Source organism: Selaginella moellendorffii, unplaced genomic scaffold (genome assembly GCF_000143415.4).
Source record: "Selaginella moellendorffii unplaced genomic scaffold, v1.0 SELMOscaffold_43, whole genome shotgun sequence".
Lineage (NCBI taxonomy): Eukaryota > Viridiplantae > Streptophyta > Lycopodiopsida > Selaginellales > Selaginellaceae > Selaginella > Selaginella moellendorffii.
Genome location: NW_003314304.1, coordinates 1,002,263 through 1,015,198, shown reverse-complemented (window position 1 = coordinate 1,015,198; position 12,936 = coordinate 1,002,263). Strand labels below are relative to the sequence as shown.

The following is a 12,936-nucleotide window of genomic DNA, read 5'->3' as shown; positions in this document are numbered from 1 at the left end:
TTGTTGCTTGTTGCGTGGATCAACACACGTTTTTCTTTTCTTTAGGGCAATCATGGCTGCACAGCTTCATACAAAGTTGTGCATGGGACCCTGTGTGCTTGATTTTGAGCCCGCCTCGGGCTTGTTTGTTTACCAATTTCCTTGCATTTGCCCAACGCGGGCATCACATTGCCCTCTTGTTTAAAGGCTCGAGTGATGACTATCATGGATTGCACCAAAAGTTTGGATCCGACAAATATACCCAACTGAAGAACCCTAATTTAATAGCTGGGGAAAGCTGGGATCAAGCATTGTTTGTCTTGTCAATGTTCGTGATTGAGATTGGAATTTCTTTTTTAACCAGTGGAAATGGAAATAATAAAGGAGGGAGTTTAAAAGTCAAACTAGAAACGAGGTAAAAACTTTGGATGTGTGTGGGTGATGCTATCATTTTGTTTCTTTCCTGTCACTCATTCATTCATGTAATGAGCGTGTCTATTTGGCATGATTGTGTCCGTTCCGTTAGATCCGCTGGAGCATCGACGGTCAGCTCCCACAGCCACGTTTAAACCCCGTCCATTTCAGATTTTGGCGCGTATCTCTGGCCGTTGGAATCGCCCGGGCATTCCGCCGCATCGGTGTACATCTGGCCGTTAATCACCTGGCGCATTCCGAGAGTTCTTTCTTCTAGGCCCCTAGCCTCCTCTCTTCTAGTTTTTCTCATCGTCTCCTTTTTCCGATGATACCCTTGTGTCGCTCCCTTGGCTGTGGCGCCGTAAGGGACGGTCGATAGCAGTACAAGAGCGGCGGATTTTCGCGGCGCTCACCAGGACGATCCAAATCCATCCAGTCCAGTGTGTGCAGGAGGAGGATTCAAGGTCAGCTCACTCTCTCCACGAAATCCTTCGTTCTCGAAATGCGGTGGCTTTCTTGATAATCCGTCTTAGAGGGAGAGTTCTTTCTTTCATCTATTGTTGAAAATCTCTGGATCGGCGAGATTGGAGAGCTTCTTGTCTCGTTTTCTTTCCTTTTGACCGGGGCACGATATTCACAATCTCTCTTGCGGAAGAATGAGCTGGAAAGAAGAGAAAAAAAAGGACTACCTATAAACTAAAGGGGACATTCATGCGTAACTGACCTCTGTCATCCTTGCCGCAGGGAGCGAGATAGGATTTCCAAACGCTCACGTTTTCGTCGAGAGATATATCGAGCTTGATCTCTTGGAGACATCGACATACAATCTTTGTCGGGAAGATTTTCTCATCGTGTCTCGAGCATGAGCTGCGATGAATCAGTATTTGCAGCCCAGTGACCTGCATTGGACAGCTGAGAACTGGGAACTCCAGACCGGTGGTGGTGGTGGTGGTGGATCAAGCGTCATAGTCGGCGGCAGTGACTCTCTAAGTTCAAGGCATCCAGGGGCTCATCGTCCATCGGAGTGGGAGTGGGAGAATTATCAGCAGCTTGCAGCTCAAAATATGGCCGCCACTGATAGCGTCCATGACGCTGGAGAACGATCAAAGATGTCTCAGCTAGTTCCTGGTTTTCTCAAGCCGATCTTACAGTCTTCCTCTGGGAGCCTCCACAGCGTTACCAACGTTGCTCATGGTCTATTCCAGCCACACCAGCAGCCTTTCATGCCAGGAAGTCACGGGATCTCAACTCTAGACTTTCGAGGACTTGGAGGAGTCGGGGGACAGGGAGAAGCTCTAGAGGCCGCTCAGCCACTACCGTATGGATCGCAAGGCTTTCCAGGTGTGGCAGCAGCGGTTCTTCCTTTCGCAAACATGAGTGGAAGTTTTGTTCCGGGAAGCGGCCACGATCCAAGGTTGTTTCAAGAGCAGCGGAGACGACTGTATGGGCTGCTGGAGATGGATCCCAGGAACTTCGCCGACGGCATGAAAAGGGAGGATTTCTACGCAACAGCGGAGGCCAACGCTCGAATCGGGCTGAATCTGGGTGTGAGGACGTACTTCTCGACGGAAGACACGCTAGCGAGGCTGGGGAAAAGGCCCCGAGCAAATTCCCCGGGAGCTCAAGTACCACTGTGTCAGGCGGAAGGATGCAAGGCCGATTTGAGTGGAGCAAAGCACTATCACCGTCGACACAAAGTGTGCGAATTGCATTCCAAGGCGGCTACTGTCACTGCAAACGGGCAGACCCAACGCTTCTGCCAACAATGCAGCCGGTAACTCTTAGCAGATCTCTTCTCTTCCTGATCATGCCAGCTTGTTTCCTCCAGATTTCATCCGCTCAGCGAGTTTGACGAGGGGAAACGAAGTTGCAGGAAGCGGTTGGCTGACCACAACAGACGAAGGAGGAAGCCTCAGCCCGTTGTCTCTTCAGCAGCGGTGCCAAAGGAGGAGGAAGGTACGGACTCATAAAGTTGCTTCTTTCTCTCTCTCTCTCTCTCTCTCTCGCTCCCCTCTCTCACCAACAGTCGGACAAGTTTCTCAAAAGTTCAAGCTTTTTACTTGTTATTGTTCGTGTTCCAGCAACAGCCGACGAAAAGCTCCCCACTTCTCCGACATCCTCGCAAGAGCACTCGGACAGCAAGACCGCAGGGTCGGGTGACAGCCTACAGTTACGGTCTCCGCGCGTATCAGCAACAGCTAGTAAGCCCGAGGACGCAAGTGGTGCTCACTCTGCTCTGTTAAGTGACCGGCCACCGGGCAACACCCAGGCCTTGCTCTCGGCCTTGTCCCCCAAGAACACGGAGGAGGCACCCGCCGGCTACGATCTTCTCGCCAAAGGGGCGAGCTTATCTCTCTCATCGCCGGCAGCAGCAGCAGCAGCTGGCAGCTCAGGTGGACAGCAGCACTCGAGCGTGGTTGATGTCGACGGGCATGATCATGTCAACAGCAGCGGGATATCGATATCTTCGTGGCTGAAACCTCCGCCAGAGCCGAAGAACAGCGGCAGCATTTCAGCGTCGTTAGCTGGCTTCGGCGTCACGGCGAACAGTACAGGTGCTTCGGCTGGCAGTAGCAGTTCGTCACGGTCGTCCCTTCACAACGTTTTGCAGTCGTCCCCTCCTTTGGACAGTCAGAGTCGTGGTTGGGCTTTCACGGCAACAAATGCGGGTGGTGGTGGTGGAGACCAAAGTCAGCAGCTCCAGTCTTACGATACTTTGCGGGCAGCAGGAGGTTTGGATGGACAGCAGCATCAAATCTATGGCTTGATGGACAGTAGTAATGCGTTTGCATCTTCACCGCAGCAGCAGCAGCAGCAGCGACACGTGAACGAACCAGGCATTAATGATCACGTCCGAGGGGGCCGTCTCATTCATGGAACTTAAGAAGCATTGAGCCCGTGGCCGAAAGGAACGGGAAATCGTCAGTCGAGGAAGGACTATGCTGGACGTAATTTAAACGTGACAACAAGATTCAAGAACATCAAATGCCGTCTCGATCGAGATGGTAACTAGCAGCAGCAGCAGAGCGTTGGACCGGGAGGCATGCTTACAGCTGATAAGATCGTCCAGGACAGTGGCCATGGTGGAGGAGGCTCACTCCAAAGCTCGGCATTTACTACCGCTGGACGTGTTCGTCTCCAACATGCTCGTCCAGAGATATGGGAGGTGTGGCAGCGTCGAGCATGCTCGCAGGGTCTTCGACTCCATCCCGGAGAAGAACTTCTTCTCGTGGGTTTCGCTGCTCGGTGCGTATGCCGCGAACGGTCGCCTGGACGAGGCCGCCAGCGTCTTCAACGGGATGCCCGAGTGGAACTCGGTGGCTTGCACGGCGATGCTGGTCGGATATGCCCAGAACGGGCAACTGGAGAAGGCACGGGGAGTGTTTTGGAGCATGAAGCAGCGTGACTTGGCGTCGTGGAACGCATTCCTGGCCGTGCTTGTCAACGAAAGACAGGATCATAGGCTGCTAGAGGCACGGAAGCTCTTCGAGACAATGCCAGCGCGGGACGTAGTTACTTGGACCACCTTGCTTGGGGCGTATGCCCAGAGGAACCATCTGTTCAACACCAAGGACCTGTTTGATTCGATGCCGGTGAGGGACCTCATCTCATGCACGGCAATGCTGGGGGCATACGAGGATAGTGGCGATCTCCGAAACGCGAGCTTCGTGTTTAAGTCGATGGAGGAAAGAGACATCATATCCTGCTCGGCTCTCCTTGCGGTCTATGCCCAGGAGGGGCATCTCGAACAAGCTCTCAAGCACTACCACTCCATGCCTGAGCTCAACGTGATCTCCTGTACCACGATGATCACCGTCTACTCGAAGAACCGGCTCGTCAACCAGGCCCAGCAGCTGTTCGACTCCATGCCCGAGCACAACCTGGTGTCGCGGACGTCGATGCTGTGCGTCTTCACTCTCAACGATCGCCTGGAGGAAGCCAAGCATGAGTTTGACAAGATGCCGGAGTGGAACTCGGTGGCGATCACAGCGCTCATCTCCCTCTACGCCCGAAGCGGATACAGTCTCAGCTTTCTAGAGTCATCGGGAGTGGCTCTAGACACCATGGCCAGCACTGCTCTCTTGATCGGGTATGCCCAGGACGGTCATCTAGAAGCGGCAAAGTCGGTATTTGATTCCATCCCGGCCTGTGACGCGGTCGTGAGGACGTCCATGCTGAGCTCGTACGCACTGCTGGGGAACGTCCGAGGTGGAGAGCGGGTCTTCCTTTCAGCACCTGAGCAGGACGACTTCGTGCTCTGGAACGCGATGCTGGCTGCGTATGCCCAGAATGGTCACTCCACCCAAGTTCTCGAGCTCTTCTTCACGATGGTGTTGCTGGGTCTCAAGGTTCCGCCGGATGGAGCATCGTTTCTCAGCATCCTGCTCGCGTGTAGCCACCTGGGGAGAGTCCAAACAGGCTGGTCTTGCTTCGTCTCCATGGCTATGGACTACGGACTGCAGCCGCTCAAGCAGCACTACAACTGCTTCGTCGATCTGCTGTGCCGGACGGGATTTCTGGCCGAGGCCCGAGAGTTGATCCAAATCATGCCGTTTGATGCCGATGGAGTCGAGTGGAGGAGCTACCTCAGAAGCTCGGTGGAGGCCGGCAACACGGTGGTCGAGAACTTGGACGTGTGCAAGCGGGATTCTCCAGGAGCTTACGTGCTGCTGGCAAATTTGCATAAGAATCGTCAGGGAGGAATGGCATTTGCATGGAAGAAAGGCCGCAGTAGCTTGCCTGATTGACGAAAATTTTCGATAGTTTGTTCTAGAGGCCGATGCTCTTTAGTTTTGATTCTATCTCTTGTGACCTTCCTTTGGAGCTCCAACTTCAAAGCACAAGGAAGGAAATAAGATCTAAGAACACAAGAAAAGAAGAGTTTTCTGACCTCAAGCATATGTATAGTTTATGTCGATCGCAATGCTAGCGAGAGAGATTCCTATTCTTTTGGAGAAAGAAAGAATGGATAAAATGCGACAGCGCCGGCATTGCGCTCCGCCATAGCGCCGGCATTCGCCATAGCTGCCATCGCGAAGACGAGGCCCTAATTTTTCTTTAACACCCTGGATCCAACGGTGATCCCTTAACATCCAAAGTTTTAGTAAAATAGAAAATAGTATATGCAAAGAATCTTCAGGAAACTGGCACACTAGGTAGGGTTTGCTTCGCGTGTGTGCTCCGGGCGACGAATTCCGCCCGCCCAGAGGGAATTTCACTGGATTCGCAGCAGTGCGCACTAGAATCGGTGCGTGTGGATTGCCGGAGCTGGATTCGGGCCCCCGGGAGCGCCGGTCAGCGATTGCATTGCGCATTTGAGGTCAGTGCTGCTCGGGCGCTTAGGGTTTATAGCAGCAGCGTGAGATCTGGGAGAGAGCAGATTGTTGCGCGATAAGCTGTCACCCGTGGCGCAGATCCTGTCAACAATGGCAGGGGTCTTCTGGAAAATGGCCGCCACATCGCCGGTATGTGGAACCAATCTTTGCTTTTGGCATTGAGTTGATACTGTTTTGTGCTGCCAGATCGAGTCCATACTGGACAAGAGCGGCTACACGCTCGAGGAGCTCCTGGACGAAGAGCAGATAATTCAGGAGTGCAAATCCACGAACTACAGGCTCGTAAACTTGTGAGTGCATGGTTTTGGATCTGTCAAAGCAGAGAATTCTGATGTGTTTCCCCCCCTTTTTTTTCTCTTTGGATTGGCACAGTTTAAGAGGAAAGGCTCAAGTCCAGCAAATGATCCGCTACATTGTGGAGGAAGCTCCCGAAGGAGCATCCAGTGAACGGGCTTTCAAGTTTGTAAACTCTCGTCCATGTGAAAAGTGTATGAGCTCTCGGATTCATGTGTTTCCTCTTGCTTTTCAGGTTCCCATTCATCTCCTGTCAAGTCATCACGTGTGAAGTTCAAGATATCCTGAAGACACTCGTGGAAGATGAAGAGGTATTCTCGGTTCTTGGACTTTTTGTGCGGTTTTTGCGTGCTGATACCTTGCTGGCTTTTTTCGCAGCTCCTTGGATTCTTATTTTCTTTCTTGGATCCTTCCTGGAAACATGGAACGCTGTTAGCCGGTTATTTTAGCAAGGCAGGTGTGCTTGATAGTCAACGTTTACTTATCTGATCCTTTAAAGTGGTTTGGCAGGTCGTGATTTGCTTGTTGATTCGAGAGCATGCAGCAATCATCCGCTATTTGCAAGTAGGTGCACAAAGTGAACTCTGAACTTCCATTTATCCTGCCGTGTTTGTTCTCATTGAAGGGACATAAAGATCTCCTGAAAAACCTTGTTGACTTGATTGGGATCACCTCAATCAAAGAGGTACGTTTTCCATTTGCCTATTTCTAGCTTCGTTTCCTTTTTGTAAAGCTTAAGAAATTACTAGGTCCTAATGAGGCTCGTGGAGGTTAGTGATCACGTGATTGCATATCACGTTGAATCCTTGCAATGGCTAGCAGAGGAAACTGATATTTTGGAGATGCTGGTGGATAAGCTTAACCCGCAAGTAAGTTCTTTCCGGTCTTAAGTTTTCCTTCTAAAAGTCGTTTGTTTTGTAGTATCCTTCTGAAGTACATGCGAACGCGGCAGAGACGCTAGCAGCTATAAGTCGTTCTGTTCCATCTGACCACTACGGCAATTACAGTGGACCCTCTGCTCTGGGTTCGAAACTGGCCAGCCCACGGTAGGGAGTTATATTTGTGGTATATCTTATTTGCAGCGTTCTTGCAGGTTTGTGGCTAAACTCTTTAATCTCGCATTGGAGGATCAAGAATCAAAATCAGCTTTGATTCATTCTCTCTCTGTTTGCATTTCATTATTGGATCCAAAGCGCGCGTCGTCGGCTGGTCTAAGATCTCGTCCACCGGCTGAAATGCCCGTAGCAAGCCCGGAGACGGTTGAAGGGATGCTTCAAAGTCTAGGTGTGCTTCCTGATTGGCTTTCTGGATGAGGCTAATGAGCGCAATTTTTATTATGCACAGGAAGTTTGCTACGTTTGTTGGACATTGTCGACGACACCAAGAGGCTCCCAACTACTTACGGTGAATTAAGGCCTCCTTTTGGTATACATCGCCTTAAGGTATCTGATGCTGTTCTTTACTTTTCTACTTTCTCGTCTAACGCACGAGCAGATTGTAGAATTTGTTGCTGTCCTGCTAAGAACGCAAAGCGAAGCTGCTCGTCAAGAGTTAATTCGGTTGCAAGCATTACAAACGATTCTTGGGTTCTTTTTCGAGTACGTATGGTGGCAAAACTGCAAAATTCTTTTCTGATATACTTGTAATGGCAGCTATCCTTTTAACAACATGCTACATACTCACGTTGAAGCAATCATTACCTCATGCATAGAAGACGGTGGTCTGACAGACAATTTGTTTGGGGACTGTGACTTCCTGTCACGGTTGTTGGCAACAGATGAAAATCAATATGCGCACGATACGCGACCAGAGGTAACTCAGTTCAATCCGACCTAGTGGTATTGACTTCTTTTTAATTTCAGAGCGTATCGAAAAAAAAGCCTCCACCTAAAGTTGGGAACATGGGTCACCTTACTCGTATTGCTAATAGGCTTGTACAGACGGAAAATTCTAATCCACGGTTGCAGGGTTACCTTCAAGTATGAATCTTGTGTAGCTGCTGTATTCTTATCCTTATACTACGTCTATTTTACAGTCGCATCCCAGGTGGTCTCAATGGCAGAGCACTGTTCTTCAGCAGCGTAATATGCTAGAGAATGTATTTCAGTGGACGTGCGGGTAAGAGAGGATCCGTTGTTAGGTGCTCTCTTTTTCATTTTGATTTGTGCCAGGCGGCCAACGTCAATCAGGGAGCGGCCTGTAGAAAGTGATGACGAGGAGTTCCGTGAGAGAGACTTTGACGTCTCAGCAATGGCTACCAATTTGACACGGGAAGTATTTCGATACGGGATATTTGACGACGAAGATCCTGACGAGGTGATGCAATTTTTTAAAACGTAGTAAACTAACACCCTTGTTACTCTGCAGATTTCCGGCCCTGTCGGAAGGGAGGATGAGGTTTGTATAAGCTTGCACTTAACTTGTATGCATCAACACTGAGCACTTTGTTTTGTAGGACGTTTATTTCGACGATGAAAGTGCCGAGGTTGTTATTTCTTCTATTCGCTTGAGCGATGAGCAAGAAAGGTACGAGCTTACAAGCTTGCCTTGGTTGCGGTATGAGTATTTGCTAACGTGTTTGTGTGACAGGGCTCCAACATGGTTTGATTTTCAGGACGTTGAGCCAGATAACCTCACTTCTTCGGCTGGGAATAGCAATGCTCAATTGAGTGCGCTAAGCAGGAGCTTCCGTGACGATGAGGTTGTGGTTGGAGAGGACAGTGAGTTGCCGTCTGCAAACGAGCCATCTGGATGGGGTGACAGAAATGGAGTAGGAGGCACAGACAACGCAGCCTTCAATCTGGATTACTTTTCAAGGTCTTCAGCAGACTGGGCTAACTTCCAAGGCTACGAAATATCCGACGAAGCTATCAAGAGGGATGACTTCGGGGAGAACAACCCGTTTATTGTTTGCTTTGACGACCAATCGCGCGGCGTATCAACAACTTTAGATGGGGAAGAGACCAAACAGGAAGCAGCAAAGGATGAGGCTCTCGGAACAGAAGCTCAACCTGACACAGTTGTCGGGGTAGAGGAAGGAGCAACAGCGAAAGCAATGGAGAGTGCTTTAAAGGAAGGGGTTGTCGGAGAGGCAGGGCCTCTAAAGCCAAAGGAGATGCACTTGGAGAACACCGTGCCGCCGGAGGACAAACAGGGAGCTTCCGAATTCAACGACGTCAATTACTGGCGAAGCGATTACGAGAACGCAGTTGCTGGAGAGCAAAGCTAAACAGGAAAGATAAAAATGATGGAAGGTACGAGGTTTTCATTCTTTCAAGCGTCACACTTCTTCCAGCTGCTCTTTCTGTAAATTACAAGGTGTATCTTCTCGCGAAATCTGTAACTAACATTATGTTGGCTGGGGCCGGGGTATCACGGGACAAGGCTCCTCACGTCAAAAGGACTTGTACGCATCTCTATTCTTTCTATTGAATCTTGTTTATTCACCTATCTAATAAAGCCGAGATGATTTTACAGGTATCGTTGCTCGTCTGTCGGTCATTCGACGTTCGTCGCCCATGTTTTAGAGGAGAGCCGCTTCGTCTGCGACTTTCTGTGTAAACACTTTTTTCTTCTTTGTGTAGCTAATCCTTGCAAAGCACAGCAGCAGGAATATGACGAGCACTGTGATCACCCCGGTGATCCACAGCACCATTGCCAGCTTGTGGAAGAGTAGAAAGTTCCAGCACGGCTTGAGTCCCAGGTCCTTTCGACCGCACAGGCCAGCATTGCCTCGAAAGGAGCTCTGGCTTAAAGCGGACAAGACTCCGGTGTCCGGAACGGGTCCGGTGAGACGGTTGTCCGAGAAGTTTGCAAAGATGAGCGAAGGCATGGCAGTCAAGAGAGGTGGAATGGTTCCCGTCAGCAGGTTGCTGGAGATGTCGAGCAATCCCAGCAGCCTCACTGATGCCAGAGACGCTGGGATATGGCCGCTGAGGTGGTTGCCGCGGAGTCTCAAGCTTACCAGTCTTGGACAGTTGGAAATCTCGCTGGGAATCGGGCCAGTGAGATGGTTGTCACTTACGTCAAGCTCGCTCAAGCTGGACATATCTTGGAGCTCCTTTGGAATCCTGCCGGACAGAAAGTTATGGGACATGTCGAGCCGCACAAGCTTGGTAGCTCTTCCGACGGTCTCGGGTATGGGGCCGGAAAGCTGGTTGTGATGGACGAAGAGAACTTGGAGGGGAGAGTTTACCGAGAAGCTGAGAGGTCCCGTGAGAACGTTGGAAGATATGTCGAGGTACGTGAGACGAGGCATGGAGGTCAGTGTATCCGGAAGTGATCCAGAGAGAAGATTGTCTTCCAGCCTTATTCTTTCCAGCGACAGGCAATTGGTGGCAATACTATCAGGGATGGGCCCCGAGAGAAGATTGGAAAAGAGGATGAGCCTGCGTAGCTGGGAAGTTCTGGACGACATGCACAGGAATGGAGGTATTTGTCCGGTGAAGGAGTTGCTCGAGAGATCCAAGGTGGTGAGGTTGGGAGCGTAAGTACCTAGCTCGGCAGGAATATCGCCAGAGAGATCGTTCTTCCAGAGCGCTAAGTTCCTGAGACGTGGTAGCCGAGCAAGGGAGGATGGAATGGATCCTGTCAGCCGGTTGCCGAAGAGATTGAGCAGCTCCAGGCCGAGCAAGTCTCCGAGCTCCGCAGGGATTTCTCCCGAGAGAGAGTTGATGCTGAGGTCGAGCGAAACGAGGCCCGAGAGCTGTCCGAGCTGCGGTGGTATCGGCCCTGACAAGGAGTTACTGTAGAGGAAAAGCGTGTCCAGCGAGACGAGGAGGGACAGTGACTCTGGAATAGCTCCGGTGAGATTGTTGTGGACAAGATCCAGGTGCTTGAGACTGGCAAGGCTTCCAAGAGCAGATGGTATGCTTCCGGTGAGGCTGTTGTAGCCGAGGTAGAGCCACTCCAAGTTGGCGAGCTGGCCGAGCTCTGGAGGGATGGATCCTGTGAACTGGTTGGCCGCAAGCGTGAGGTACTTAAGGTTGCTCAACTCACCAAACTGTGGAGGAATGTGGCCGCTTAACAGGTTCCCACCGAGATCGACGTAAGATAAGTTGGACATGGAGGAGACGTCCGGAGGAAGCTCACCAGAGAAATAGTTGCCGGACAAATCCAAGGCTTGGAGCTTTGGCATGGTTGCTGGGCGGACGACGCTGGAAATGGGCCCCGTGAAAGAATTACCACTAAGATTGAGACTCTTTAACAGTGACAATGGCAAGGAAAGAGACGAGGAAGCAAGAGAAGAAGACAAGAGGACGAAGGGTCCCGACAGTGCATTGTCACCTATGCTCAAGGCTTCCAGCTGGGGAAAGTGTGAGAAGATATCGGGGATTGGAAGCTTGCCAGACAGGTTCCTACTAGAGAGCTCGATCTCCCGGACGAGACCGTCGGGCCAGCATTTTATTCCGGGCCATGCACAGGGAGTGGAAGCGTTACTCCAACTCTTGGCAAAGTAATCGTCGCTAGAAACCAACCAAGCTCGTAGCTCCAAGAGAGCTCCCGACTCTTCTGACTCTCCAAGAGCAGCGCCAAAGATCGAAGCGATGAGAAAAGCTACGATCAGAGACATTGCGAGGAGTACTGTGTGTGTGTTGCGCTGCGCGGCTCTCTTACATTTGCTGCAGCAAAGGAGCATTGTAGTCGTTGTTTTATAGGGGCCAGCTTGATACAATTTTTAGAAGCTTATGGAAGGAGTGGGAATCCTTGCTTCCAAATAGGAGACGACAACGTGGTGGTGCTTGCCACGATTTCTGGGTCTCAACTGTGGATTGAAATGTCGTATTAGAACGACTCTTTATTGACTTTGACTGTGGTCCACTTGAATATCAGGAATTTTATTATTAAACCGTTTTTGCAATATTATTTATTAAGTAGAGAATGGTAGTAACATAAATGTAATATAGGTAAATAATAATTATTTTTCAGATCAATCTAATTTTTTTCTTATCATGGGTAATTTTTTTCAGAATTAACTATATTTATAATCTTCTTGTGGAAAATTATCTTAATATTCTTAGGGGCAATTATTTATATATATTCAAGTTTTATTCCTTTTATATTTTTATGCATATTAATTTTATTAAAACATTATATCAATATGTTCAAGAAAAAGAATATCTTTGACAATGTTATCTTAAATTTGTTTTGATCTAATTCAAATTTTTACTATTTTAATTTATCTATTCTAATTAAAAATAAATTTAATTTATTTAGTTTTATATAGTTTTTAAGTGAATTGTTTTATCAGAATGGTTACCAAAGATATAAATTTCACATTGTTACAATATATAAAAACATCTAAAATTTAAAAAAATAATTTATATAAGAAAAATTAAATAGGACACCTAGTAAATGCGAGGCAAATTGGGGAAATTGAATAGATTTAGATAAATGTCTAGATAAGCAAAGAGATGGCAAAAATTCAAAATAATAATCCAAGATTTTAGGAGATGATAAGCATTATAAACATGAAAATAATCTTAAAATGAAAGGGCAACGATAAGCTTCACCCTTTTAATAATCATGACTTAAAAACAAATTTTTTATCTTCTTTAAAAAGTAGAAAGTGTTCTTTATAACTTGCAATAATGTTCCCAAGCTTGTAATAAAAACTTAAGTGTGTTCAAAGAAGTTTTGAAATGTCTGTAGAGGATTCCAAACTTATCCTTTCTCTTAGTGTTTGTATGAAGGGAACCTTAGAGTTCTAATTAGCTATGGAAACACAATGATCTTGAAAATCTTAAAAGAGTTCTTCAGTGAGTTGGAGTGATCAGGAGCAAGTTCTAGTGCAAGAAAGTCTTTGTTACATTCTTGGGCAAGCTAACTTGAAAAATCTTGGTGTGCATTGCAAACAGCCATAGACCAACCGTGTTTCCAATCATGTTTGAGAACAAAGTAGTATGTAAGAAAG

At 48.6% G+C, this 12,936-nt stretch overlaps 4 protein-coding genes across 6 annotated transcripts; 3 read left to right on the top strand and 1 right to left on the bottom strand.

Moving 5' to 3' along the window:
* The first annotated feature begins 714 nt into the window (after positions 1 to 714).
* LOC9647333 (teosinte glume architecture 1) lies at positions 715 to 3,379 on the top strand. Of its 2 annotated transcripts, XM_024684901.1 has the most exons (4): positions 715 to 857; positions 1,138 to 2,167; positions 2,222 to 2,349; positions 2,475 to 3,379. In XM_024684901.1, the coding sequence occupies exons 2-4, from the start codon at positions 1,266 to 1,268 to the stop codon at positions 3,275 to 3,277; spliced, it is 1,833 nt and encodes a 610-aa protein (XP_024540669.1). In that variant the 5' UTR covers positions 715 to 857; positions 1,138 to 1,265; the 3' UTR covers positions 3,278 to 3,379. The 2 variants fall into 2 exon arrangements, with proteins under 2 accessions (XP_024540669.1, XP_002980130.2); XM_002980084.2 differs by lacking the exon at positions 715 to 857 and having other exon boundaries at positions 868 to 2,167.
* Positions 3,380 to 3,395: 16 nt separating this feature from the next.
* On the top strand, positions 3,396 to 5,141 carry LOC9647332 (pentatricopeptide repeat-containing protein At4g02750). Its single transcript, XM_002980083.2, has one exon. The coding sequence runs from the start codon at positions 3,396 to 3,398 to the stop codon at positions 5,139 to 5,141; it is 1,746 nt and encodes a 581-aa protein (XP_002980129.2).
* Positions 5,142 to 5,285: 144 nt separating this feature from the next.
* LOC9646831 (serine/threonine-protein phosphatase 6 regulatory subunit 3) lies at positions 5,286 to 9,686 on the top strand. 2 transcript variants are annotated; one of them, XM_024684900.1, is made up of 20 exons: positions 5,286 to 5,858; positions 5,916 to 6,019; positions 6,102 to 6,188; positions 6,259 to 6,334; positions 6,402 to 6,476; positions 6,534 to 6,587; positions 6,649 to 6,708; positions 6,773 to 6,892; positions 6,945 to 7,069; positions 7,117 to 7,307; positions 7,368 to 7,465; positions 7,518 to 7,621; positions 7,676 to 7,835; positions 7,886 to 8,002; positions 8,059 to 8,141; positions 8,195 to 8,339; positions 8,391 to 8,420; positions 8,479 to 8,549; positions 8,613 to 9,429; positions 9,501 to 9,686. In XM_024684900.1, the coding sequence occupies exons 1-19, from the start codon at positions 5,820 to 5,822 to the stop codon at positions 9,250 to 9,252; spliced, it is 2,379 nt and encodes a 792-aa protein (XP_024540668.1). In that variant the 5' UTR covers positions 5,286 to 5,819; the 3' UTR covers positions 9,253 to 9,429; positions 9,501 to 9,686. The 2 variants fall into 2 exon arrangements, with proteins under 2 accessions (XP_024540668.1, XP_024540667.1); XM_024684899.1 differs by having other exon boundaries at positions 6,402 to 6,480; positions 6,523 to 6,587.
* LOC9647331 (probably inactive leucine-rich repeat receptor-like protein kinase At2g25790) lies at positions 9,524 to 11,963 on the bottom strand. The gene has a single exon (XM_002979942.2). The coding sequence runs from the start codon at positions 11,659 to 11,661 to the stop codon at positions 9,547 to 9,549; it is 2,115 nt and encodes a 704-aa protein (XP_002979988.1). The 5' UTR covers positions 11,662 to 11,963; the 3' UTR covers positions 9,524 to 9,546.
* Positions 11,964 to 12,936: the final 973 nt, after the last annotated feature.